The 26,079-nt window shown below is 45.4% G+C and overlaps 1 protein-coding gene across 4 annotated transcripts; it reads right to left on the bottom strand.

Moving 5' to 3' along the window:
* Window positions 1–1,693: 1,693 nt before the first annotated feature.
* CCDC160 (coiled-coil domain containing 160) lies at window positions 1,694–12,190 on the bottom strand. Of its 4 annotated transcripts, none has more exons than XM_082207487.1 (2): window positions 11,901–12,190; window positions 1,694–2,725 (listed from the first exon to the last, which is right to left on the bottom strand). In XM_082207487.1, exons 1-2 carry the CDS (start codon window positions 11,984–11,986, stop codon window positions 1,732–1,734), a joined length of 1,080 nt encoding a protein of 359 aa, XP_082063613.1. In that variant the 5' UTR covers window positions 11,987–12,190; the 3' UTR covers window positions 1,694–1,731. The 4 variants fall into 4 exon arrangements, with proteins under 4 accessions (XP_082063613.1, XP_082063614.1, XP_082063615.1 ...); XM_082207488.1 differs by having other exon boundaries at window positions 11,915–12,184; XM_082207489.1 differs by having other exon boundaries at window positions 1,694–2,720; window positions 11,915–11,993.
* Window positions 12,191–26,079: the final 13,889 nt, after the last annotated feature.

Consider the following 26,079-nt stretch of genomic DNA (forward strand, 5'->3'; position numbering starts at 1 on the left):
TAATGCATTGTCTTAGCTGCTCCCTTAGACAGAAAACAGGTCAAATGGATTCCTGCTCCACTGTTGTTGATTTATCATCACAGTTTATCATTACTGCTGCTAGTGCAAATGTTCCCTAAGCCTACTTTGCATATATCTGAGCTATAAGTGAATTGTCACAGACAACTGCACACTTTGCCTTTGGTTGCTATGTGATCCCACTATTTACCGGTATCTGACTCTCCAAGGGTCGTTGGACTCCAGCTCCCATCAGTCCCAGCCAACTTGGCCCCAGTAATCAAGGATGATGGGAGTTGCAGTCCAGCAACAATTACAGACCCACAAGTCCCGCATCCAAGGGTAATACTACATGTAGATGATGAAGTCTACAAAAGATTTTGCCATAATAAACTTGCTCACTGGAATTAGTTGTACAGGATTCAGTTATTTTACCTACCACTTACTTCTGGCTGATAAGTTCTGTGTAAGACTAAAACCTGCGTATCCACAGGCTCTCCTTTCATTTGTCTGCACTAGAGGCTAAAAGCACATTATGAAAACCAAAAACAGCTGGGCAAGGACTGCCCCCTACTGGGTAAGGATTAAAATTGCATGTGCTGCTGCCAAACACACTCCAGCAACACACCCTAAAAACTGCAAAAAGAAAAAAGATTGGCCTGAAATCAGGTTACAGAAATAATGGTGGCCTGCTTTATTATCATTTAGGTAAATGGACCCCTGACCATTAGGTCCAGTCGTGGACGACTCTAGGGTTGCGGCGCTCATCTCGCTTTACTGGCCAAGGGAGCCAGCGTACAGCTTCTGGGTCATGTGGCCAGCAGGACTAAGCCGCTACTGGCAAAGCAGAGCAGCACACGGAAACACCGCTTACCTTCCCGTCAGAGCGGTACCTATTTATCTTTCGAACTGCTTTCGAACTGCTAGGTGGGCAGGAGCTGGGACCAAGCAACGGAAGCTCATCCCATTGCAGGGATTCGAACCACCGACCTTATGATCGGCAAGTCCTAGGCTCTGTGGTTTAGACCACAGCGCCACCCGCGTCCCTTATTATCATTTAGCAGCAGTTTAATCTGGGGCAATTTCTCCACTACCGCGACTTTAATTTACAGGCAAATTCCAGCATGTTACAATCAAGTTTATCCATCCTTTGTTAATTCACACAATAATAGACAATGAGAGATATAAAATGGTGCATTTGAACTCAGCATCTCAGACATGATTCCCTCAATAAGAATGAGGGTTCATTGGCAAAGTTGTTCTCTTGTTGAAAATCATAGCCTAGTATTGCAAACAGGGGTGACGTAACAGAGGTCTGTGACTTTAAGACTTACATGGGCTCTCAAGATGGAATCAAACCAGAATCTCCCCCAAACCAAAACTCTACTAAATGAAAGATACACTATTTTATCATCACAGATGACTGCCTTTTAAAAAAAGTTCCCCAGACTAGAGGAAAAGAGGAGAGACTGTCCATGGCATTAAACTTGGGATTTGCAAGCAGTTTGCATAGTGGTTAAGAGTGTTGGACTAGGACTGGGGAGACCCAAATGGAAACCTCTGCTCAGCCAGGAAGCTCACTGGGTGACCTTGGGTCAGCCATGCTCTCTCAGCCTGAACTACCTAACAGAGTTGTTATGAGGATAAAAGGGAGAAATGGGGAGAACTCAGGGGAGGAAAGGTGGAGCATAATAGATTAGTTAACTAAAATAAATCTTTTAATTTGGATTTGCATTAAATAAAACAAATTCTCAAATTTTGAAGTAAATCATGTGATGGCTGGCCTGAAAAGTGTATTTTCAGCATCTCTAGATCTTTAGCACTCTTTGTATTCAAGGCTTTCTCTGCATCCAGCTCTCCTTTAGCATCCTCCAGCTCTTTTTGTATTTTTCTCATTTCCATATCATGACAGAGCTTCATGTTTTCTGTGAGTAACTTGTTTTGAAAACCTTGCTGCTCTCTGAATTCCTTTAACTCTTCTTGTAAATCCTTCTTCTGCAACTTTAAATGCGTGACTTCTCCTCTTCTTTGTTTCAGTTCCTCCTTTAAACTTCTGATGCTTTCTGATTTCTCAAGTAGGCCTTGTTTAAACACTTCAATCTTGCAATCTCTTTCGAATCTTTGCCTTTGAATCTGCTCCAGCCAGACAGTTTTACACCAAGCTTCTGTTCTGTAGTCGCTCAGCTCTTGCATCGCTTGTTCAGATTCTGCCACTAATGTTTTGTATTTGGCTTTAAGTTCCACCAGCTCCACCTTGAGAAGGGACACCTGAAGCTTTAAAGAGATATTTTCCAAGTGTTCCTTGCACACCTCTTGTCTGAAAACTGCCAGTTCCTTTGTATTCCAGGTACAATGACCTCCTGTTTCAGCTATCCTTTTTCCTGATTCAACATCTAAATTAGCAGATCCCCTGCGGGTGGAATCCCCATCTTTAAACTCCTTTGAATTTTCTCTCTTTCTTCCCCATAAGTTCAACTCCTGCTCACTCACAAGGAGTTTGGAGGGAGATCCTTTCCTTTGGAACTGTTGATCCTCATGAAAACTGGCCTTAGCCGTTTTGTTGTAGATTTGCTCAGTCCTTCTTGCCCTCTCCAAAGCAAACTTTTCACAAATCAGAGGTTCTGGCTGATGGGACCCACTGAAGAAATCTTCCTTACTGAAATGAGGAGGAAACAGCCTCTCCAGCCAAAGTTGGTTTGAGCTCTCCATCGCAAAGGCTGCTTCTGCACTGAATAAAAGAGAAAAGCAATAAAATTAAATCAGTAACTGATTGGAGGCTTTGGGGTCAATTCATTATTTAAAAAACATGTTTTGCATGGTGTAGTGAGTGGAATACTGAACTAGGTGGTCTGGAGAATCCTAGAATCATAGAGTTGGAAGAGACCACAAGGGCCATCGAGTCCAACCCCCTGCCAAGCAGGAAACACCATCAGAGCACTCCTGACATATGGTTGTCAAGCCTCTGCTTAAAGACCCCCAAAGAAGGAGACTCCACCACACTCCTTGGCAGCAAATTCCACTGTCAAACAGCTCTTACTGTCAGGAAGTTCTTCCTAATGTTTAGGTGGAATCTACTCTCTTGTAGTTTGGATCCATTGCTCCGTGTCCGCTTCTCTGAAGCAGCAGAAAACAACCTTTCTCCCTCCTCTATGTGACATCCTTTTATATATTTGAACATGGCTATCATATCACCCCTTAACCTCCTCTTCTCCAGGCTAAACATGCCCAGCTCCCTTAGCCGTTCCTCATAAGGCATCGTTTCCAGGCCTTTGACCATTTTGGTTGCCCTCCTCTGGACACGTTCCAGTTTGTCAGTGTCCTTCTTGAATTGTGGTGCCCAGAACTGGACACAGTACTCCAGGTGTGGTCTGACCAGAGCAGAATACAGTGGCACTATTACTTCCCTTGATCTAGATGCTATACTCCTATTGATGCAGCCCAGAATTGCATTGGCTTTTTTAGCTGCCGCGTCACACTGTTGGCTCATCTCAAGTTTGTGGTCAACCAAGACTCCTAGATCCTTTTCACATGTACTGCTCTCAAGCCAGGTGTCACCCATCTTGTATTTGTGCCTCTCATTTTTTTTTGCCCAAGTGCAATACTTTACATTTCTCCCTGTTAAAATTCATCTTGTTTGTTTTTGCCCAGTTCTCTAATCTGTCAAGGTCGTTTTGAAGTGTGATCCTGCCCTCTGGGGTGTTAGCCACCCCTCCCAGTTTGGTGTCATCTGCAAATTTGATGAGGATGCCCTTGAGTCCATCATCCAAGTCGTTGATAAAGATGTTGAATAAGACCGGGCCCAAGACAGAACCCTGTGGCACCCCACTAGTCACTCTTCTCCAGGATGAAGAGGAACCATTGATGAGACCCTTTGGGTTCGGTCAGTCAGCCAGTTACAAATCCACTGAGTGGTAGCATAGTCAAGACCGCATTTTACCAGCTTCTTTACAAGAATATCATGGGGCACCTTGTCAAATGCCTTGCTGAAATCAAGGTAGGCTACATCCACTGCGTTCCCTTCATCTACCAGGCTTGTAATTCTGTCAAAAAACAAGATCAGGTTAGTCTGACATAACTTATTTTTCAGAAATCCATGCTGACTATTGGTGATCACAGCATTCCTTTCTAGGTGCTCAGACTGTTTGCTTAATGATCTGCTCCAGAATCTCCCCTGGTATTGATGTCAGACTGACTGGACGATAATTATTTGGGTCCTCTCTTTCCCCCTTTTTGAAAATAGGGACAACATTTGCCCTCCTCCAGTCTGCCGGGACTTCGCCTGTTCTCCAGGAATTCTCAAAGATGACTGCCAGTGGTTCTGAGATCACATCTGCCAGTTCTTTTAATACTGTTGGATGCAGTTCATCTGGCCCTGGAGACTTGAATACATCTAAACTAGCCAAGTATTCTTGTACTATCTCCTTAGTTATTCTGGGCTGTGTTTCCTTTGCTGAATCATTTGCTCCAAATTCTTCAGGTCGGGCATTGTTTTCTGTTCCTCTTGTTGCTTCTCCCACTTTCTGGACAAGGAAGTTGTCTGCAAGGCCAGTGAGGAATCTGTTTGACCTTATGCTCTTGGCTGAGTTTGACATCCAACAAATAGCCAGGTAATTGAAGTCCCCCATTACTACTATCTCCCTTCCTTTTGCATGCTTGGCCATCTGTTCCAGGAAGGCATCATCTATGTCCTCCGTTTGGCTTGGGGATCTATAGTAAACTCCCACAATGAGGTCTCTGTTATTCTTCTCTCCCTTAATTTTGACCCAAATGCTCTCACTTTGGCTTTGAGGTTCTAAATCTTGGATCTCTTCACAGGTATACACACCCCTGACATATAACGCCACTCCTCCTCCTTTCTTGTCTGGTCTGTTTCTCTGAAATAGATTGTATCCCTCTATTATTAAATTCCAATCGTGGGACTTATCCCACCAGGTTTCAGTGATGCCTATTATGTCATATTTAGTTTGCTGTACCAAGAGCTCAAGCTCATCTTGTTTATTTCCCATGCTTTGCGCATTAGTGTACAGACATTGAAGTCCATTAATCATTCCCCCGTGTCTCTTATTTAAGGATTTTCCCCTCCCATCACTAGGTCTGCGTGCTGTTTGCTCCATTTGGTCTATGACATTTGGATGATCATCTTCATCAATTGATAGACTCCTACCTTCAGGAGCACTGTCTCCCTCCCCCACATTAGTCAGTTTAAAGCCCTCCTGATGAGGTTTCTGAGATTTTTGGCAAAAACATTTCTCCCAACCGTTGTGAGGTGCAGCCCATCGCTTGCCAGAAGTCCATCTTCAAGAAACTGCAGTCCGTGATCTAAGAATCCAAACCGTTCCTGTTTACACCATTTGCGAAGCCAGCTGTTCACTTCCACTATTTTTCCCTCTCTCCCTGGGCCACGTCTTTCAACTGGGAGGACAGACGAGATGACAATTTGTGCATTTAATTGCTTCAATTTCCTGCCCAGAGCCTCGTCTCTTTTGATCTTCTGGAGGCTATTGCTTGCAGTGTCATTGGTTCCCACATGAACCAAGAGGAAGGGGTATTTGTCAGTGGGTTTTATGATTCCTTGCAGTCGTTCAGTTACATCTTGGATCTTAGCCCCGGGGAGACAGCACACCTCCCGAGACATCTTGTCAGGCCCACAGATCACTGCTTCTGTTCCCCTCGGTAGGGAATCCCCTATCACCACTACACACCTCCTCTAAGGTTTGGTCAGGGTTCTTCTGTGAGCTGTCCGTTCCAAGGTCGCCTGCACATTCCCTGAGGACTGACTTTGCTGCTCGTCTTCATATACCTGATCTACTGTAATGAGGGAGAGATCCTGAAATGGAGTCTGTTCTTCGTCTTCCATGCTAGGGGAGAGGACCTCAAAGCGATTGTGTATTTCTAAACAATCAGAGTGAACCCTGGGCCTCCTACTTCTTCGAGTCACGTTTATCCATATATCTGGCTCCTGTGTTGGTGAACTAGCCTCCTTCTCAGGGGTGTCCCCTGTCTCCTCCTTGGTGGAGACGGTGTTCTCTGTTGTTTCCAAGAAGAGCTCCAGCTCTCTTAATTCTTTGGAGCATAGCTACACGTTCCTCCAGTTGCTGGACTTTGTCTTCTAAGAGGGCAATCAACATACAATTGCTGCAGGTAAAGCTGCCTGCAACCTTTGGCAAGATGGCAAACATTGCGCAGGAACCGCAGGCAACTGCAGCTGTTCCCTCACCCTCCATCTTGAAAACGTGTCGTTGGGGGTGGCTACTGATAAGCTCTGATAAGCTCCTCCCACAGCTAATCACCTGCCTCAACAGAAACCCTGCCTCCTCTGACCTTTGCACAGGGAGAGCCGCTAATCAGCCACAAAGAAACACACACACAAGAAAATGGGTATAAATGCCCACATAGGTATGTACATTCCCCAGTACCAACCAACTTGGTCCTTCTTATTGGCAGGCAAGGTCTTGGGCTAAGCCACCCCAGAGTCATGTTTTGGTCCACCATGTCAGTTCAAAATGACACCTGGTATCTAGGCAAAGAGCACCAGCCCCCACCCCAGGAACCCTTATGCTATGTTTGGCAGTGATATCTCGAGTGGCAGGTGCACCTGTGCCGAAACAATGGGCACCGTCACATTTCGGTCTGGCATCATAATCTATATGACACGCAGCACCCTATCATCTCCCCCATCTTAGGAACACTCTCGTGCTGAGTTTGGCCACAATATATAAAACTTAGGGAAGTGCTGGGTGAGATCCCATGGGCAACAATACTAAAAGGAAAGGGAGTTCATGATGGCTGGGAGTTTGTTAAGAGGGAGATACTAAAAGCACAACGTCAGGCAATACCAATGAGACGGAAACATGGAAGGTGCCGAAAGAAGCCAGGGTGGCTATCTAAAGAACTTTTAACTGAATTAAGATTAAAAAAGGATGTGTACAAAAAATGGAAAAGGGGGGAAACCACCAAAGAGGAATTCAAACAAATAGCCAGCACGTGTAGACACAAAGTCAGAAAAGCTAAAGCACAGAATGAACTCAGGCTTGCTAGAGAGGTTAAAAGCAACAAAAAAGGCTTTTATGGGTATGTTCGTAGCAAAAGGAAGAACAAAGAAACTGTGGGGTCACTCAGAGGAGAAGATGGTGAAATGCAAACAGGGGACACAGAAAGGGCTGAACTCCTCAATGCCTTCTTTGCCTCAGTCTTCTCCGATAAAGAAAACAATGCCCGACCTGAAGAATTTGGAGCAAATGATTCAGCAAAGGAAACACAGCCCAGAATAACTAAGGAGATAGTACAAGAATATTTGGCTAGTTTAGATGTATTCAAGTCTCCAGGGCCAGATGAACTGCATCCAAGAGTATTAAAAGAACTGGCAGATGTGATCTCAGAACCACTGGCAGTCATCTTTGAGAATTCCTGGAGAACAGGCGAAGTCCCGGCAGACTGGAGGAGGGCAAATGTTGTCCCTATTTTCAAAAAGGGGAAAAGAGAGGACCCAAATAATTACCGCCCAGTCAGTCTGACATCAATAGCAGGGAAGATTCTGGAGCAGATCATTAAGCAAACAGTCTGTGAGCACCTAGAAAGGAATGCTGTGATCACCAATAGTCAGCATGGATTTCTGAAAAATAAGTCATGTCAGACTAACCTGATCTCGTTTTTTGACAGAATTACAAGCCTGGTAGATGAAGGGAACGCAGTGGATGTAGCCTACCTTGATTTCAGCAAGGCATTTGACAAGGTGCCCCATGATATTCTTGTAAAGAAGCTGGTAAAATGCGGTCTTGACTATGCTACCATTCAGTGGATTTGTAACTGGCTGACTGACCGAACCCAAAGGGTGCTCATCAATGGTTCCTCTTCATCTTGGAGAAGAGTGACTAGTGGGGTGCCACAGGGTTCTGTCTTGGGCCCGGTCTTATTCAACATCTTTATCAATGACTTGGATGATGGACTCAAGGGCATCCTGATCAAATTTGCAGATGACACCAAACTGGGAGGGGTGGCTAACACCCCAGAGGACAGGATCACACTTCAAAACGACCTTGACAGATTAGAGAACTGGGCAAAAATAAACAAGATGAATTTTAACAGGGAGAAATGTAAAGTATTGCACTTGGGCAAAAAAAATGAGAGGCACAAATACAAGATGGGTGACACCTGGCTTGAGAGCAGTACATGTGAAAAGGATCTAGGAGTCTTGGTTGACCACAAACTTGACATGAGCCAACAGTGTGACGCGGCAGCTAAAAAAGCCAATGCAATTCTGGGCTGCATCAATAGGAGTATAGCATCTAGATCAAGGGAAGTAATAGTGCCACTGTATTCTGCTCTGGTCAGACCACACCTGGAGTACTGTGTCCAGTTCTGGGCACCACAATTCAAGAAGGACACTGACAAACTGGAACGTGTCCAGAGGAGGGCAACCAAGATGGTCAAGGGCCTGGAAACGATGCCTTATGAGGAACGGCTAAGGGAGCTGGGCATGTTTAGCCTGGAGAAGAGGAGGTTAAGGGGTGATATGATAGCCATGTTCAAATATATAAAAGGATGTCACATAGAGGAGGGAGAAAGGTTGTTTTCTGCTGCTCCGGAGAAGCGGACACGGAGCAATGGATCCAAACTACAAGAAAGAAGATTCCACCTAAACATTAGGAAGAACTTCCTGACAGTAAGAGCTGTTCGACAGTGGAATTTGCTGGCAAGGAGTGTGGTGGAGTCTCCTACTTTGGAGGTCTTTAAGCAGAGGCTTGACAACCATATGTCAGGAGTGCTCTGATGGTGTTTCCTGCTTGGCAGGGGGTTGGACTCGATGGCCCTTGTGGTCTCTTCCAACTCTATGATTCTATGATTCTATGATTTATTTATTTCTAGCTGTTAATATAGCTGGAAGGGGCTGTGGGGGGGGGAAAAAGCAATTTGAATTAATATGATGCCTTGAGTTATATAGTATGGGATGCCTATAGGTTATGATTTGCAAGCACCACCTGGCTTGCCAGGTTCAAGAGGTTAAAATGCAGGGCATCCCTCCGTGTGTGTGTGTGTGTGTGTGTGTGTGTGTGTGTGTTGTGCATGAATTCCAGCTCCAGAAGAGGAGGTTTCCCAGGACTAACTATTCCCTTGTTCTGTTGGTTAGGGGAGAGCAAGAAGTTCTCTCCAGGTCCTTTAACTGAAAATCCGTATGCAATAGTTTCTCTTCTCTTTCTCTGTGTATCTGTCGCTTCTTCACCTTGCGAGTTTTGTGAATCTTCCCAGTGACGCAGACTGATTCTTCAGTGGCTAAATTTAAACTTTTGTTTTATTTCCTTGTTGTTCCTATTTTCTGCTAAAGACCTCTAAAAATTTATGTGTAAAGTATTTTCTGTGGCTCCCCTCCCCCTCTTCTAAGCCACAAGATAAAACAAAGGCAGAAAAATTGAGACAGCTCCTTCTCTTCCTTCCTCTCTGTTCCTAGAAGAATTTTGACAGTTGCACATTCAACAGGTGGAGGTTTTTCTAGCACTGGAGAGCAACTTTTGAAGGTGCATCTTTTAAAGGCACAAAAGTCCTGCCTGAAAAACAACATGGCAGGCCCTGCAAAAAAATCCCCTTTAGAAGAACCCTTGGCATGGGGCCACCGAAGCCCCGCTCCAATCCAGCCACCCTTATTTTCTTTAGCTGCTGCCATCACGACAGTGGCAGCGACACCACTTATCTCCAGGCCCCTGGTGCTTGGAGAGTATGTTCCAGATAGATACATTAGGTTCAACCTAGAGACAGGGCATGAGGAGTTGGACATGACCCTTCCCTGTCCTTACTTGGTAATCCTTATCAGCCTATCTCTGTGTGTCTCTGGGTCGTGGGTATCTGAGTGTATGTACTGGATATGGGGGCCTGCCCTAGATCAACAAAATGGCTTCCTTGCTTAACATTTTAACTCTCAAAATGGCTTCACTGAGCATGTTGCCACAATAATACAGTGGCACCTTGGGTTAAGAACTTAATTCGTTCCAGAGGTCCGTTCTTAACCTGAAACGGTTCTTAACCTGAGGCATGCTTTTGGTAATGGGGTCTCCTGCTGCTGCTGCACTGCTGGCTCACGATTTCCGTTCTTACCCTGGGGCAAAGTTCTTAACCTGGAGCAACCACTTCCTGGTTAGCGGAGTTTGTAACCCGAGGTACCACTGTAGTAGCCAGATGGGAGCACACACAGAGAGACACTGCTGAAATAGTTGTCTGGGGCCCAACAATGAGCACATTAAGTGGTTTGAGCTGGTGAGGGACCCTTTGGAGGCAGTGAGGCCCTCAGCCAAAGCTTTGCATGGCCAGCTGCAATCTCTGGCCCTGGGCATTTCTCCCACTACAAGCCAATGAACGAACACAGAGTCACACACCACCTGATGGAGCTATCATTCACATGTCTTCCTCATTCATGCTGTGTGCATGCATCTTGAGGGCCAAATTAGATGAGATGACAGAGAGCCAAAGTCAGATCTCTGATCCCTTAAAAAAATTTTTTTTAGCATATGCAGTAGAGATGGGGGCAGACGTGCTGAGTTGCCCCAGACATGGAAGGGGCCATCATGCATGAATGACATCACATGTGTGCCACCCCCTCCTCCCAACCTGGCCAGGCCAAATTGGGCCCCAGCCCACCACCTTACCTTTGTGAAAGGGATGTGCAGGATGAGGATGCTTCACCCTGGCGCATCTTTTTGAGGATCACTGTAGAATTTGGGGAGGGTGGCCCCCGCCTTGAAAATATTGGTGGACCCTGGTCCCCCACCCACCAGATGGTGCCCCGGGACAGGGTGATTTGGTTCAGGGCTGCAACACTTTGGGGAGTGTCACCTCGCACTCCTCCCCAACCCCTCGCTATACGCTCCTCAGTGCTATGATTTGGCCAGTCTGGGGAAACCTTTAGGTGCATGGGGGAAGTGGCTCTTTGGGGATTGGGGTGTTCATCACGAATATAGAGGGGTGGGGGCCGGATGGTTAGCCTTGTTCCCCGGCGTCACAGTCCTGATTCATTCTCCCTCGCCCCACAGCTTTCCACAAGAGATCTCACTGTGCAGCTCCATGTCTTCTCTAGCTTGGCCCTTGCTTTAATGCTAGAGAAGGGATTAGGGTTCTCAGAACCAGTAGGACTGGTTGTTACACCTGACTGAGGAGAGATTAAGGGGTGGTGTCATAATTAAAATGTATCTTGTACCTTTAAACATCGTTTTAGTAAGTCGGCAATGCTAAGAAGCAGAAACACTAGGGCCAACTTGTGTATTTGGCAACCTAGTAAGTTAATGTTCATTACAGACATTTATGCTTATCATATATTCTTATGTAGCGCTTTTAAAAACAGTGGCAGGGGGTGATTGAGCCCCTCTTTCCCACATGCTCCTGTTACTGTTAAAATAATGCTGCACCCATCCATCTTTTTCTGTGAATGGAGGAGGCATGTGATAAACACACACACACACACACACACACACACACACACATTTTCTAAAGCTTACAGGCCTATACCTGAAGCCTTTTTTGATTTGCCAGCCATTTTAATGACTGTCTTGCACTTTTCTTTAAAAAATTTGATGCTTTATCTCTGTCCACCAGGCTGATACATTATATCAATCCTTATACAAGTAAGTACATGGATGTCATAGCACCATCATGGCTGCAGCTGGTCTGCGACATAACATCTTGTCATTAGATAGATAGATAGATAGATAGATATATAATTTCAACAAAAGGGCATGCTAACAATGCTGGTGAGAGTCCTGAAGGGGATGATATTGTGTCAAGCCAAAATGCTGCAGCTGCTAAGGAGTAGTAAAAAGATGAAATGAGAAGAATGGTAGGACCCCGGTTCACATGATGCTATGGCAAATCAAAGGTGTAAACTTAGAGAGATGCCCTAACGCCATCCTGCCCACACCCACCTCAAAGGACTCACCTGCTGCCCCTGGAGCTGGCTTCCATTCTCACTGTTGCCCCAGAGGCTGCAAATGGTTGCTAGGGCTCCCATAGCAACAGCGCCGAGGCTGTGCTGAGAGAGGAAGGGCCTCCCATCTCTCAGGGAGTGAGCACCCCCTGCTCTGAAGAGAAGCCCCGCTGCCTGCCTGCTTGCCTGCCTTTGCAAAGCAGCCTCCTCCTCCCCCTGGGGCTTTGCAAAGTCTGGTCCAGAGGGATGGTTTTAAAGCACTATGGTACCACTTTTGACAGTCAGGGTTTCCCCCCAAAGGATCCTGGGAACTGTAGTCTCTTCAGGGTGCCAGGAATTGTTAAGAGACCCATTTCCCTCACAGAATGGCAATTCTCAGAGGTCTCGTCCAACTGTCAATCTCTATTTCCAGGAGGCTGGGGGTGGGGATGGTGTCTCTCAACAACTCTTAGCACCCTTAACAAATTTAAGCTCTCAGGACTCTTTAAACCATGGGTAGGCAAACTAAGGCCCAGGGCCCCCGGATGCGGCCCCATCGCCTTCTCAATCCAGCCTGCGGACAGTCTGGGAATCAGTGTGTTTTTACTTGAGTAGAATGTGTGCTTTTATTTAAAGTGCATCTCTGGGTTATTTGTGGGGCATAGGAATTCGTTCATTTCCCCCCATATAGTCTGCCCCCTCACAAGGTCTGAGGGATGGTAGACCGGCCCCCTGCTGAAAAAGTTTGCTGACCCCTGAACAGCTTTTGAAAGTGGAAAGCTTTAAATGTATGTTGTGAACGAGGCTTTGCATAAAGTCAGGGTTAGGGCTATGAATGTGTCTCAAATGCAAACAGGACATGTCCCCGTTTTACTCTTTCCTGACCCCATCATCACTGCCCCTTATTTTTGTCCCTTTTCAGTGTGTTTGGAGGGGCACACTCTGTTGATTTTTTGTTAGTTGGTCATTTGGAGGCCAGAACGTGTAAATGATCCTGTTTACTCTGCATCCCCTGCAGTCCCGCTGCTAGCTGCCTGCCGTTGTTACATCTGAAATGAGCAAAAACCTGACTGCAGTTTTTAGCTGCACACCTGCACTTCTATAAGTTTTTCTCCTGTGTAGTTAACATAGTGTTGGTTTTTTAAGAGAAAAGCATACTGTTCAATGCAGTTCAAACTTTAGTTTTCTCAGCAAAAGAAGGCACCAAACATTTCCTGACTCTTCTGCCAAAATTTGCATTTGTGGCAAATATAGACTGATTATTTAATGACTTGTAACTGCTTTTAAAGTCCTTCTCCTTGCAAACTTTTGCAGAGCAAAATGGTATCTGTTTCTTACCCACCTTTGGTGTCCTTTCAAGCTTGCCTTTTTATATAGGATACTTAAGGGAAAGCAACAAAAGGTTGCACTCTCCCTGACCTTTGAACTCTGTGGCCATTGGGGGACCCAAAGGGTGGGGGCATGGAGGCAGGCTATTGTCCAGGCCAATAAGGGTCCTCAAAGAGCACCAGAAGCTCACAATGTAACCCAGCGGTCTTTGTGTAGCTGTTCGTGCCTGTGACTTGTGTCATCAGGATTCTGCTGCTGCACCCGCCTATGACAAAAGTTAAAGACGTACAATCTCCTCAAGAAAGTATAATGTTTGCAGGTGCCACTGCATCTTCAGAAACTAAGCATACAGGCGTGGCAGATGGCGCCTCTGAGGAACTTTGATCTCCTGTGCTCACTTCAGGGAGAGATTTTATGACTACGGTTTCCCAGGAAGATCATAGTGGAACCATGCCTCCTCCACATACTTTCCTGTCAGCAATAAGTTTTGAAAGGAATTCAGATTTTTTTTTTTTTTCTGGAGAGAGGGAACTAAAATAACCTTTTGTAGATGGCAATTTTTCCATATGTAATCTGCAGAACATTTCATGTACTGTTCATGAACATCTAATGAGAAGAAGTCCATTCTACACATGTAAAGGTCATATGGTCCAAATTCTCTGCAGATGAAGGCTTTGTCGGCATTGAATTAATAATAATAATAATAATTTATTATTTACCGTATTATTTATACTCCACCCATCTGGCTGGGCTTCCCCAGCCACTCTGGGCAGCTTCCAACAAAATATTAACATACAGTAATGCATCAAACATTAAAAGCTTCCCTAAACAGGACTGCCTGAAGGGCTTTAAAAGTCAACACCAACCCTTTGAATTGTGCTCGGAAATGTACTGGGAGCCAATGTAGGTCTTTAAAGACCTGTCTTATGTGGTCTCAGCGGCTGCTCCCAGTCACCAGTCTAGCTGCCGCATTCTGGATTAGTTGTAGTTTCCGAGTCCCCTTCAAAGGTAGCCCCACATAGAGCGCATTGCAGTAGGCCAAACGAGAGATAACCAGAGCATGCATCACTCTGGCGAGACAGTCTGTGGGCAGGGAGGGTCTCAGCCTGCGTACCAGATGGAGCTGCCCTGGACACAGAATTGACCTGCGCCTCCTTGGACAGCTGCGAGTCCAGAATGACTCCTAGACTGCGCACCTGGTCCTTCAGGGGCACAGTTACCCCATTCAGGACCAGGGAGTCCCCCACACCTGCCCGCCTCCTGTCCCCCCAAAACAGTACTTCTGTCTTGCCAGGATTTAACTTCAATCTGTTAGCCGCCATCCATCCTCCAACTGCCTCCGGACAGTCATACAGGACCTTCACCACCTTCACTGGTTCTCATTTGAAAGAGAAGTAGAATTGGGTATCATCCGCATATTGATGGACACCCAGCCCAAACCCCCTGATGATCTCTGCCAGCGGCTGCATGTAGATGTTGAAAAGCATGGGGTGGAGGACAGAACCCTGAGGCACCCCACAAGGGGTCTGAACACTCATCCCCCCCCACCACTTTCTGAACACGGCCCAGGAGGAAAGAGCAGAACCACTGTATAACAGTGCCCCCAGCTCCCAGCCCCGCTAGGCGGTCCAGAAGGATGTTATGGCCGATGGTGTCAAAAGCCGCTTGGAGATCCAGCATAACTAGGAAACAGCTCTCACTTTTGTCCCTAGCCCACCAGAGATCATCGACCAGCGCGACCAAGGCAGTTTCAGTCCCATGATGAGGCCTGAATCCCGACTGGAAGGGATCCAAATGGTCCGCATCCTCCAGGCGAGCCTGGAGTTGTTCTGCAACCACCCACTCAATCACCTTGCCCAAGAATGGAAGATTTGAGACTGGGCGATAGTTGGCCATAATGGCCGCAACTAAAGATGGTTTTTTAAGAAGCGGTTTGATAACCGCGTCTTTCAGCGGGTCTGGGAAGGCTCCCTCACAGAGAGAAGCATTCATCACCCTGCGAAGCCCGTTTCCCAGCCCTTCCTAGCTAGCTTTTATAAGCCAGGATGGGCAAGGATCAAGGAGACAGGTGGTTTGTTTTACTCATCCAAGCAGCCTCAACATTGAGGCTCTAACCCATGTCCAGTCAGATTCAGAATGAGTTATCTGCCGGCGGCGCTCTAGCTGTCTCAGTGATTGTTTCATTGCCCTCAGATCCATGGAAAACCATGGGGCTGTCGGGCTCCATGCAATCGGAGAGGGCGCTTCAGAGCCAAATAGTCAATAGTCCTGTTTAACTCCACATTCCAGCGGGCCACCAGGGAATCAGCTGAAAGGCCATCAACATGGGATAAAACATCCCCTACCACTCTCTGGAAACCATTTGGCTCCATTAAGTGGCGGGGGTGGACCATCCGAATCAGTCCCACATCCCCGCAGAGGTGAAGTGGTGTGACTACGAGGCTCTCGGCAGGAAATTGAAGCAACTAAATGCACAAATTGTCATCTCATCTGTCCTAGTGATGGGAGGGAAAAATCCTTAAATAAGAGACACGGGGGAATGATTGATGGACTTCAATGTCTGTACACTAATGCGCAAAGCATGGGAAATAAACAAGATGAGCTTGAGCTCTTGGTACAGCAAACTAAATATGACATAATAGGCATCACTGAAAACTGGTGGGATAAGTCCCACGATTGGAATGTAATAATGGGGGGATACAATCTATTTCAGAGAAACAGATCAGACAAGAAAGGAGGAGGAGTGGCGTTATATGTCAGGGATGTGTATACCTGTGAAGAGATCCAAGATTTAGAACCTCAAAGCCAAAGTGAGAGCATTTCGGTCAAAATTAAAGGAGAGAAGAATAACAGAGACCTCACTGTGAGAGTTTACTATAGATCCCCAAGCCAAACGGAGGACATAGATGATGCCTTCCTGGAACAGATGGCCAAGCATGCAAAAGGAAGGGAGATAGTAGTAATGGGGGACTTCAGTTAACCGGATATTTGTTGGATGTCAAACTCAGCCAAGAGTATAAGGTCAAACAGATTCCTCACTGGCCTTGCAGACAACTTCATTGTCCAGAAAGTGGGAGAAGCAACAAGAGGAACAGCCATTTTAGATCTCGTCCTAACCAATGTTGATGACCTGGTTAGTGGGGTAGAAGTGGAAGGATAATTAGGCGTGAGTGATCATGCTCTTCTGAAGTTTACTATACAGCGGAAAGGAGCAGCCAAGCATACTAGGACTCAATTTCTTGACTTTAAGAAAGCCGACTTCATAAAACTTAGGGAAGTGCTGGGTGAGATCCCATGGACAGTAATACTAAAAGGAAAGGGAGTTCATGATGGCTGGGAGTTTGTTAAGAGGGAGATAGTAAAAGCACAATGTCAGACAATACCAATGAGACGGAAACATGGAAGGTGACTATAGAAGCCAGGGTGGCTGTCTAAAGAACTTTTAACTGAGTTAAGATTAAAAAAGGATGTGTACAAAAAATGGAAATGGGGGAAACCACCAAAGAGGAATTCAAACAAATAGCCAGCACGTGTAGACACAAAGTCAGAAAAGCTAAAGCACAAAATGAACTCAGGCTTGCTAGAGAGGTTAAAAGCAACAAAAAAGGCTTTTATGGGTATGTTCGTAGCAAAAGGAAGAACAAAGAAACAGTGGGGTCACTCAGAGGAGAAGATGGTGAAATGCAAACAGGGGACACAGAAAGGGCTGAACTCCTCAATGCCTTCTTTGCCTCAGTCTTCTCCGATAAAGAAAACAATGCCCGACCTGAAGAATTTGGAGCAAATGATTCAGCAGAGGAAACACAGCCCAGAATAACTAAGGAGATAGTACAAGAATACTTGGCTAGTTTAGATGTATTCAAGTTTCCAGGGCCAGATGAACTGCATCCAACAGTATTAAATGGGTGACACCTGGCTTGAGAGCAATACATGTAACTGGCTGACTGACCGAACCCAAAGGTTGCTCATCAATGGTTCCTCTTCATCCTGGAGAAGAGTGACTAGTGGGGTGCCACAGGTTTCTGTCTTGGGCCCGGTCTTATTCATCTTTATCAACATCTTTATCAACGACTTGGATGATGGACTCAAGGGCATCCTGATCAAATTTGCAGATGATACCAAACTGGGAGGGGTGGCTAACACCCCAGAGGACAGGATCACACTTGACAGATTAGAGAACTGGGCCAAAACAAACAAGATGAACTTTAACAGGGAGAAATGTAAAGTATTGCACTTGGGCAAAAAAAATGAGAGGCACAAATACAAGATGGGTGACACCTGGCTTGAGAGCAGTACATGTGAAAAGGATCCAGGAGTCTTGGTTGACCACAAACTTGAGATGAGCCAACAGTGTGAGCGGCAGCTAAAAAAGCCAATGCAATTCTGGGCTGCATCAATAGGAGTATAGCATCTAGATCAAGGGAAGTAATAGTGCCACTGTACTCTGCTCTGGTCAGACCTCACCTGGAGTACTGTGTCCAGTTCTGGGCACCACAGTTCAAGAAGGACACTGACAAACTGGAACGTGTCCAGAGGAGGGCAACCAAAATGGTCAAAGGCCTGGAAACGATGCCTTATGAGGAACGGCTAAGGGAGCTGGGCATGTTTAGCCTGGAGAAGAGGAGGTTAAGGGGTGATATGATAGCCATGTTCAAATATATAAAAGGATGTCACATAGAGGAGGGAGAAAGGTTGTTTTCTGCTGCTCCAGAGAAGCAGACACGGAGCAATGGATCCAAACTCCAAGAAAGAAGATTCCACCTAAACATTAAGAAGAACTTGCTGGCAGTAAGAGCTGTTCAACAGTAGAATTTGCTGCCAAGGAGTGTGGTGGAGTCTCCTACTTTTGGAGGTCTTTAAGCAGAGGCTTGACAACCATATGTCAGGAGTGCTCTGATGGTGTTTCCTGCTTGGCAGGGGGTTGGACTTGGTGGCCCTTGTGGTCTCTTCCAACTCTATGATTCTATGATTCTATGATTCTAAGTCATGGATGGCAGTGGTCTTATGGATCATTGACCTGGCATTGCACAGCAGCAGCTTCAGGTCGTGTGGGTATCCCTTGCTGATTCCAGTATCTGTCCGGACAAGACCAGACCTGGAGGCAGGGATAGTCCTCAAACAACGACTAAACCTGCCTCCTCAGCAATGACATGGTCTGGTCTTAGCGTAACTCCTCCTCCTACCTGTGATCACTGAGATCAGTTGTCCCAGTGCATCCCCCCTGTGGAACATGCCTCGACTATTTTGTTGACTGGGACTCACTCCCAGGCACCCCTGACGCCTCCCTTTAAAATCAAATTAAAACCTATACAAAAAACGAAGTAACAAAATAAAACAAAATCAAATTAAAACCAAAACCAGTAAAAGTTACAAACTCACCAAAATTAAATTCCTACACCTGACTAAACATCCATCCCACCGCACACACCCGAGGCCTCCTTGGAGCCTTATAGGCTGCGGTGGTGAGTATGGGGCCCACTCCCAGGCCCAAGGTGGAAAACGGGCTTCAAGGAGGAGCGGTCCTCCCCAATACTCACAGGCAGAGCAGCAGCAGCAATGGCCACAGGCCTAAAGATACCCCCCCAAGTGCAATTACTTTTGCATTTGCTGATCAGGAGTGATCTTGTGGATCTACACAGGATGTAAAGAGTCCCATTTGCAAAGTAGTTTGCTGTCATTGTGGTTTAGCAAGGGGGGCAGCATGCTCAAAATGTGTTGACTGCAGAGTCTACTGCAAGAATAAAAACAAACACACTGGCCGCCCCCCTCCCCACCCCCTCTACCTGCCAACCCCTTTGCCAGCTGCCCTTCTCTCAGCCCTGACCAAGCCTCCCATCCACTGCCCTTTACATCTCAGCCCCCTCTATACCCTCACCCCTCCTTCCCTTCCGCTCTTCTCACAGCACCCCCCAGCCCCACTCCCTTTCAGAGGAGGCTTGACAGAGCAGCTTGCTAAACCTGCAGCTGAGTGCCAGGTCCCTTTGGATATGCTTATCAGTGGCTGACTCTCATTGCTTTTTAAAATGGGTTTCCATCCCATTCTCCTTTTTATTAGGATGGCCAGGACATGCGCATTTTAACAACGCTAACATTTTGGACGAATGCTTTTTATATTAAACACTTGTTTCCATAAAAAATATTTTGGTTGCCGCACATGCAAAAACTGTTTAGCCTTGGTTTCAAAAACTTATTTTTTTAAAAAAATAATATTTATTAATAGTTTCAGGGTAATAGAAAAAAAAGAAAAAATGCAAAAAGAACAACACTACAATACTTAAAAAAGAAGAAAAAGCGCAAAACATAAAAACCAATACAGCAATACAACAAAGAAAATAATAATAATAAAAAAGAAAAACACAAATCCCAAATTTAATATCTTTAACTTTCATTTGCTTGTTTCATTGACCTCCTCACACCTCCCTTTTTGTATTCTAATTTAATTAGTTATTTCAGCAAATTCTTTCCATCTTTCTCGATTTTTGTTAAATAATTTATCTTAACAATTTAACCTAATAATTAACTCAACAAATCCTTTCCATCTTTCCCCATATTCTGTTATTCAAATTACCTTAATTTATTTAACCTTATCTTACCATAAAGTACCTTAAAGCTTGAATCTTAATACTCAAATATACATAACCCCTAATATCATTTCTGCTAGAGTCATATAGTTTCATTCCAACATTTTCCTTAATATTCATTGATTTTAGGCTAATTCCCCAAATAAAAAAATTTCTTTATAAATTTTCTTCCAATCTTCATCCAACGTCTCTTGTTCCTGGTCTCGGGCCGTGTCATTCCTTACTGTCCATTCCATCTAGTCCATCAACCTGGAAGTCTTATGTCCGAGGCCCTTAAGTCTCTTCCATGTCCCTTCTGCAGATCTTCTTCTTGTTGTTTATACTTGCCCTCTTCCTTGTCATTTGTTAGTCTCTTTCTTGATTCCTTTCCTTTCTCATTGAGGAGTAGGTCTCTGGGGGGTTCCAACCCAAAATTGTCTCCATCTCCCTTCATCAAACCCTCCCATTGCCCACAGCCCCACTCCCCACAGTCATCAATGTAATCCAAAAAATATTTATAAACATATTTCAAGGTCTCTCCAAAGTTAGGACCCTCCTGACCTCCAGACTCCCCCTGCCCCACTCCAACTTCAGTCTTCAATGACAGCGGCTTATGCTCCTGTAGGGTCTCAGGTTTCTCCATTTGTATTATTTGAGGTGCAGCCGCATCCTCCTCCATTATCTTCTGCACTTGCCCAATCAGTACAGGTTCATGAGTTGGTCCCTGAATGGTTTCTGTATCAATATTCCCTATTTGTCCACAGTTGTTAACCACAAAAGTCATCAAGTCCATTTTCTCATTCATCAAATCCATCTTCATCATTCATTAAATCCATCTTCTCGTGCATCTGTTCCAGCAAGGCACTTGTCTTGCATAAAGCAAGCACCCAATCTTCTCCCCAGCTCATCTTTAGTCAAGGTCAGAAAAGACTGGTCCCACGATCTTAATCTCACAGCTGTTGAGTCCTCAAGTAAGCTGTAGCAACAATTTAACAAGCTCCCTCTAGGGGAGACAATTTCTATTTGTATCCATTTTTTTAAGGTAAGTCCAACAAAAGAAAATTACTTTCATTTTCCAGATATTTTTCAGTCTATTTCTCTTCTTTAGCTATCTGTCAAAGTATTCCATTCACAGTCAATGAACCTCTCCAACTATTTCTGTCTCTGACACCCCATTTCCAGGTTAGAGAGTTTATCCTTCTTCACTCCCGTGTCTCTTCATAAGAGACACGGGGGAATGATTAATGGACTTCAATGTCTGTACACTAATGCGCAAAGCATGGGAAATAAACAAGATGAGCTTGAGCTCTTGGTACAGCAAACTAAATATGACATAATAGGCATCACTGAAACCTGGTGGGATAATTCCCACGATTGGAATGTAATAATGGGGGGATACAATCTATTTCAGAGAAACAGACCAGACAAGAAAGGAGGAGGAGTGGCGTTATATGTCAGGGATGTGTATACCTGTGAAGAGATCCAAGATTTAGAACCTCAAAGCCAAAGTGAGAGCATTTGGGTCAAAATTAAGGGAGAGAAGAATAACAGAGACCTCATTGTGGGAGTTTACTATAGATCCCCAAGCCAAACGGAGGACATAGATGATGCCTTCCTGGAACAGATGGCCAAGCATGCAAAAGGAAGGGAGATAGTAGTAATGGGGGACTTCAATTACCCGGATATTTGTTGGACGTCAAGCTCAGCCAAGAGCATAAGGTCAAACAGATTCCTCACTGGCCTTGCAGACAACTTCATTGTCCAGAAAGTGGGAGAAGCAACAAGAGGAACAGCCATTTTAGATCTGGTCCTAACCAATGTTGATGACCTGGTTAGTGGGGTAGATGTGGAAGGATCATTAGGCGCGAGTGATCATGCTCTTCTGAAGTTTACTATACAGCGGAAAGGAGCAGCCAAGCATACTAGGACTCAATTTCTTGACTTTAAGAAAGCCGACTTCATAAAACTTAGGGAAGTGCTGGGTGAGATCCCATGGACAACAATACTTAGAGGAAAGGGAGTTCATGATGGCTGGGAGTTTGTTAAGAGGGAGATAGTAAAAGCACAACGACAGGCAATACCAATGAGACGGAAACATGGAAGGTGCCTAAAGAAGCCAGGGTGGCTATCTAAAGAACTTTTAACTGAATTAAGATTAAAAAAGGATGTGTACAAAAAATGGAAAAGGGGGGAAACCACCAAAGAGGAATTCAAACAAATAGCCAGCACGTGTAGACACAAAGTCAGAAAAGCTAAAGCACAGAATGAACTCAGGCTTGCTAGAGAGGTTAAAAGCAACAAAAAAGGCTTTTATGGGTATGTTCGTAGCAAAAGGAAGAACAAAGAAACCGTGGGGTCACTCAGAGGAGAAGATGGTGAAATGCAAACAGGGGACACAGAAAGGGCTGAACTCCTCAATGCCTTCTTTGCCTCAGTCTTCTCCGATAAAGAAAACAATGCCCGACCTGAAGAATTTGGAGCAAATGATTCAGCAAAGGAAACACAGCCCAGAATAACTAAGGAGATAGTACAAGAATATTTGGCTAGTTTAGATGTATTCAAGTCTCCAGGGCCAGATGAACTGCATCCAAGAGTATTAAAAGAACTGGCAGATGTGATCTCAGAACCACTGGCAGTCATCTTTGAGAATTCCTGGAGAACAGGCGAAGTCCCGGCAGACTGGAGGAGGGCAAATGTTGTCCCTATTTTCAAAAAGGGGAAAAGAGAGGACCCAAATAATTACCGCCCAGTCAGTCTGACATCAATAGCAGGGAAGATTCCGGAGCAGATCATTAAGCAAACAGTCTGTGAGCACCTAGAAAGGAATGCTGTGATCACCAATAGTCAGCATGGATTTCTGAAAAATAAGTCATGTCAGACTAACCTGATCTCGTTTTTTGACAGAATTACAAGCCTGGTAGATGAAGGGAACGCAGTGGATGTAGCCTACCTTGATTTCAGCAAGGCATTTGACAAGGTGCCCCATGATATTCTTGTAAAGAAGCTGGTAAAATGCGGTCTTGACTATGCTACCACTCAGTGGATTTGTAACTGGCTGACTGACCGAACCCAAAGGGTGCTCATCAATGGTTCCTCTTCATCCTGGAGAAGAGTGACTAGTGGGGTGCCACAGGGTTCTGTCTTGGGCCCGGTCTTATTCAACATCTTTATCAACGACTTGGATGATGGACTCAAGGGCATCCTGATCAAATTTGCAGATGACACCAAACTGGGAGGGGTGGCTAACACCCCAGAGGACAGGATCACACTTCAAAACGACCTTGACAGATTACAGAACTGGGCAAAAACAAACAAGATGAATTTTAACAGGGAGAAATGTAAAGTATTGCACTTGGCCAAAAAAAATGAGAGGCACAAATACAAGATGGGTGACACCTGGCTTGAGAGCAGTACATGTGAAAAGGATCTCGGAGTCTTGGTTGACCACAAACTTGACATGAGCCAACAGTGTGACGCGGCAGCTAAAAAAGCCAATGCAATTCTGGGCTGCATCAATAGGAGTATAGCATCTAGATCAAGGGAAGTAATAGTGCCACTGTATTCTGCTCTGGTCAGACCACACCTGGAGTACTGTGTCCAGTTCTGGGCACCACAATTCAAGAAGGACACTGACAAACTGGAACGTGTCCAGAGGAGGGCAACCAAAATGGTCAAAGGCCTGGAAACGATGCCTTATGAGGAACGGCTAAGGGAGCTGGGCATGTTTAGCCTGCAGAAGAGGAGGTTAAGGGGTGATATGATAGCCATGTTCAAATATATAAAAGGATGTCACATAGAGGAGGGAGAAAGGTTGTTTTCTGCTGCTCCAGAGAAGCGGACACGGAGCAATGGATCCAAACTACAAGAAAGAAGATTCCACCTAAACATTCGGAAGAACTTCCTTGACAGTAAGAGCTGTTCGACAGTGGAATTTGCTGGCAAGGAGTGTGGTGGAGTCTCCTACTTTAGAGGTCTTTAAGCAGAGGCTTGACAACCATATGTCAGGAGTGCTCTGATGGTGTTTCCTGCTTGGCAGGGGGTTGGACTCGATGGCCCTTGTGGTCTCTTCCAACTCTATGATTCTATGATTCTATGATTCTATGATTCTATGATTCTACTCCCTCTCCTGCAGGGGTTAAACAAGGTTCTCCCCACTTTTCTCCTACTTCCAAGGGGGTTTCAGTAATTATAGATGAAGGAAATTAGACTTTTTTAACGGCTTTCCAGGCTTTAGCTTACAAAGTTTTTGCTTTAGTCTATATACAAAAAGCGGAAGGCGGACTTCCTGTTTTGAACCTTCCCGCTTCGATGCCAAATTGCGATATTTCTTGATCCAATTTTCCGTTTCTACTCATGGGTACTTGTTTTGAATCCAATTGTCCACAGGAAAAAGTCAGCGCTCTCCGGCAATGGCTGTGCGGCTTCACTCTGTAAACATAGCAATCAGTTCACAGCACCGCGCAACTCACCCCACTTCGCTCCGGTGCCCTGAAAAGGGCTTCCCGGTGAGTAGGGGGGGTGCTCCTGGTGCCCTGCCGAACCCCACGTTCCCAGGCTTCCTCCACCTGGGATTTCTACCGGGTCCCCACCTTCGCCGCGGCGGGAAGACCCAGTTTCTACAGAGCCCGTTCCTCCGATCGGAGGAACTCCGCCATTCACCGATGGCACTGACCTGGAAGTCTCAAAAACTTATTTTTGTGGTGGCATAAGCAAAAATTGTTTGGTCTCCGTTCTGTTCTCTACCTCCCCTCCGCCTCCAAAAAAACTCTGTAGCAACAAAATATGACTGTAACCAAGACAGTGACCTCCATGGAGCCTCTCGGGAGAGACTCAGTGTGGATCCTAATTAAGTGTCCGTGGGTAAGAAGTTTATAAAGGAAATGAGAAAAATAACGTTTACTACTTGCCCACCCACCCCTGTACAACATCCAAGCAGTTCAACTTATACAGCAACGTTAAGAAATGAGATAGCTTATCTGGCTCATCCTCCCTATCTCTTCTAGCAACTGCAGTCGAAAGTTTCAGCATATAATGCAAATGATAGCGATACAAACTAAATAGTCCCAAACAGTCAGGATACAGGAGAATGCTGTCCATGCTTTTCATGGCTTTCTTGCTTTTCTTTGACTTGTGCTGCCATGGCATTGCTCTCCTCCTCCTCCTCCTGTCTCTTCCTGACTGTCTTCTTGCTCTGTGCCTTGAATTCCCAGCTTTTCCAATGCTTATTTGGCTTCTGCATGAATAGTTGCTATTGTTGCCTTTGAGTATAATCAGCTTAAATTAAATGGGAATCCCCACCTATATCTCACTCCAGCATCACATAGCAGAGTGATATATATTTTAAAATCTCTCTTCTTTTCTGCAGTATTTCTGCACATAAATACTTAAAAATTTAAACTTTTTGCCCTTTACATCTGCTGATTCTCTGGCTACCTTCATAACTCCTTCTTTTAGTGAGGAATGCACAATTTTCAGTTAAATATCATGAGGACATCTTGGAGGTGGAAGTACCACCGCTCTGTGAACACTTTCTGCATCATATAGAACTACATTTGGAGTGGGAAATTGCTGGTTTAACCAGTTCACAACAGTTTATGCCATGTTGCACCCTGTAGTACGTTATGGAGGTCCTCTTACCTGCAAATTGGTTCTTCAGACCTCCTAGGCCTCCATGCAAACTTGCAGATTTGAAGCCATATTGGTTAGTTTTTAATGGCAGATTTGTGACACGTTCCTCTTTCCAGGGCTTCATTAGCTAAGGCTAATGATAGGTCTGTGAACTTTATGGATAGGTCTTTCCATTCCATGTTGGTCTTGCTTTTGAAGTCCTTGAATGCAGCGTTCTGTTCTGTTGTGAGATCTTTCTGGAATTGCTTCACAATGTTTTAGAAAGGCACACTTTTCTTTAGAAAAGTGTGCAGATTTCTGGGCCATTGTTGGGCCTATTTCTTCATCACCTGTTGCTGCTTTTCCAGTGCTGCCTCAAGCATTAATGTCAGGGGATGATTAGCTGCTTGTGCTTAAAATTGTGCCCCCTCAGAGTTTGTGCGGCTCCACAAACCTCTGTGTGTGACAGAGCTCCTCAGACATGTCTGCTCTAGTCACTAGTAGAGTCTGACAGTGGCTGCCTGCGGAAGCGTTTCCAGCAAAGAAGCTCCTTAACGGAAACGCGTCTCCTGGACTCACGACGTGGCAGCTTCCGGCGAAGTATGGGTCTCCCTACGGTTGCTTCTGACACCTCCCCGCTGTTTTCGCTGGACGTGTCTCTCACCCCTTTCTCTCCCCTGCTGTTTCCTGCCTTGGCTGCTG

This window comes from Podarcis vaucheri (assembly GCF_965113315.1).
Source record: "Podarcis vaucheri genome assembly, chromosome: Z".
Taxonomy (NCBI): Eukaryota; Metazoa; Chordata; class Lepidosauria; order Squamata; family Lacertidae; genus Podarcis; species Podarcis vaucheri.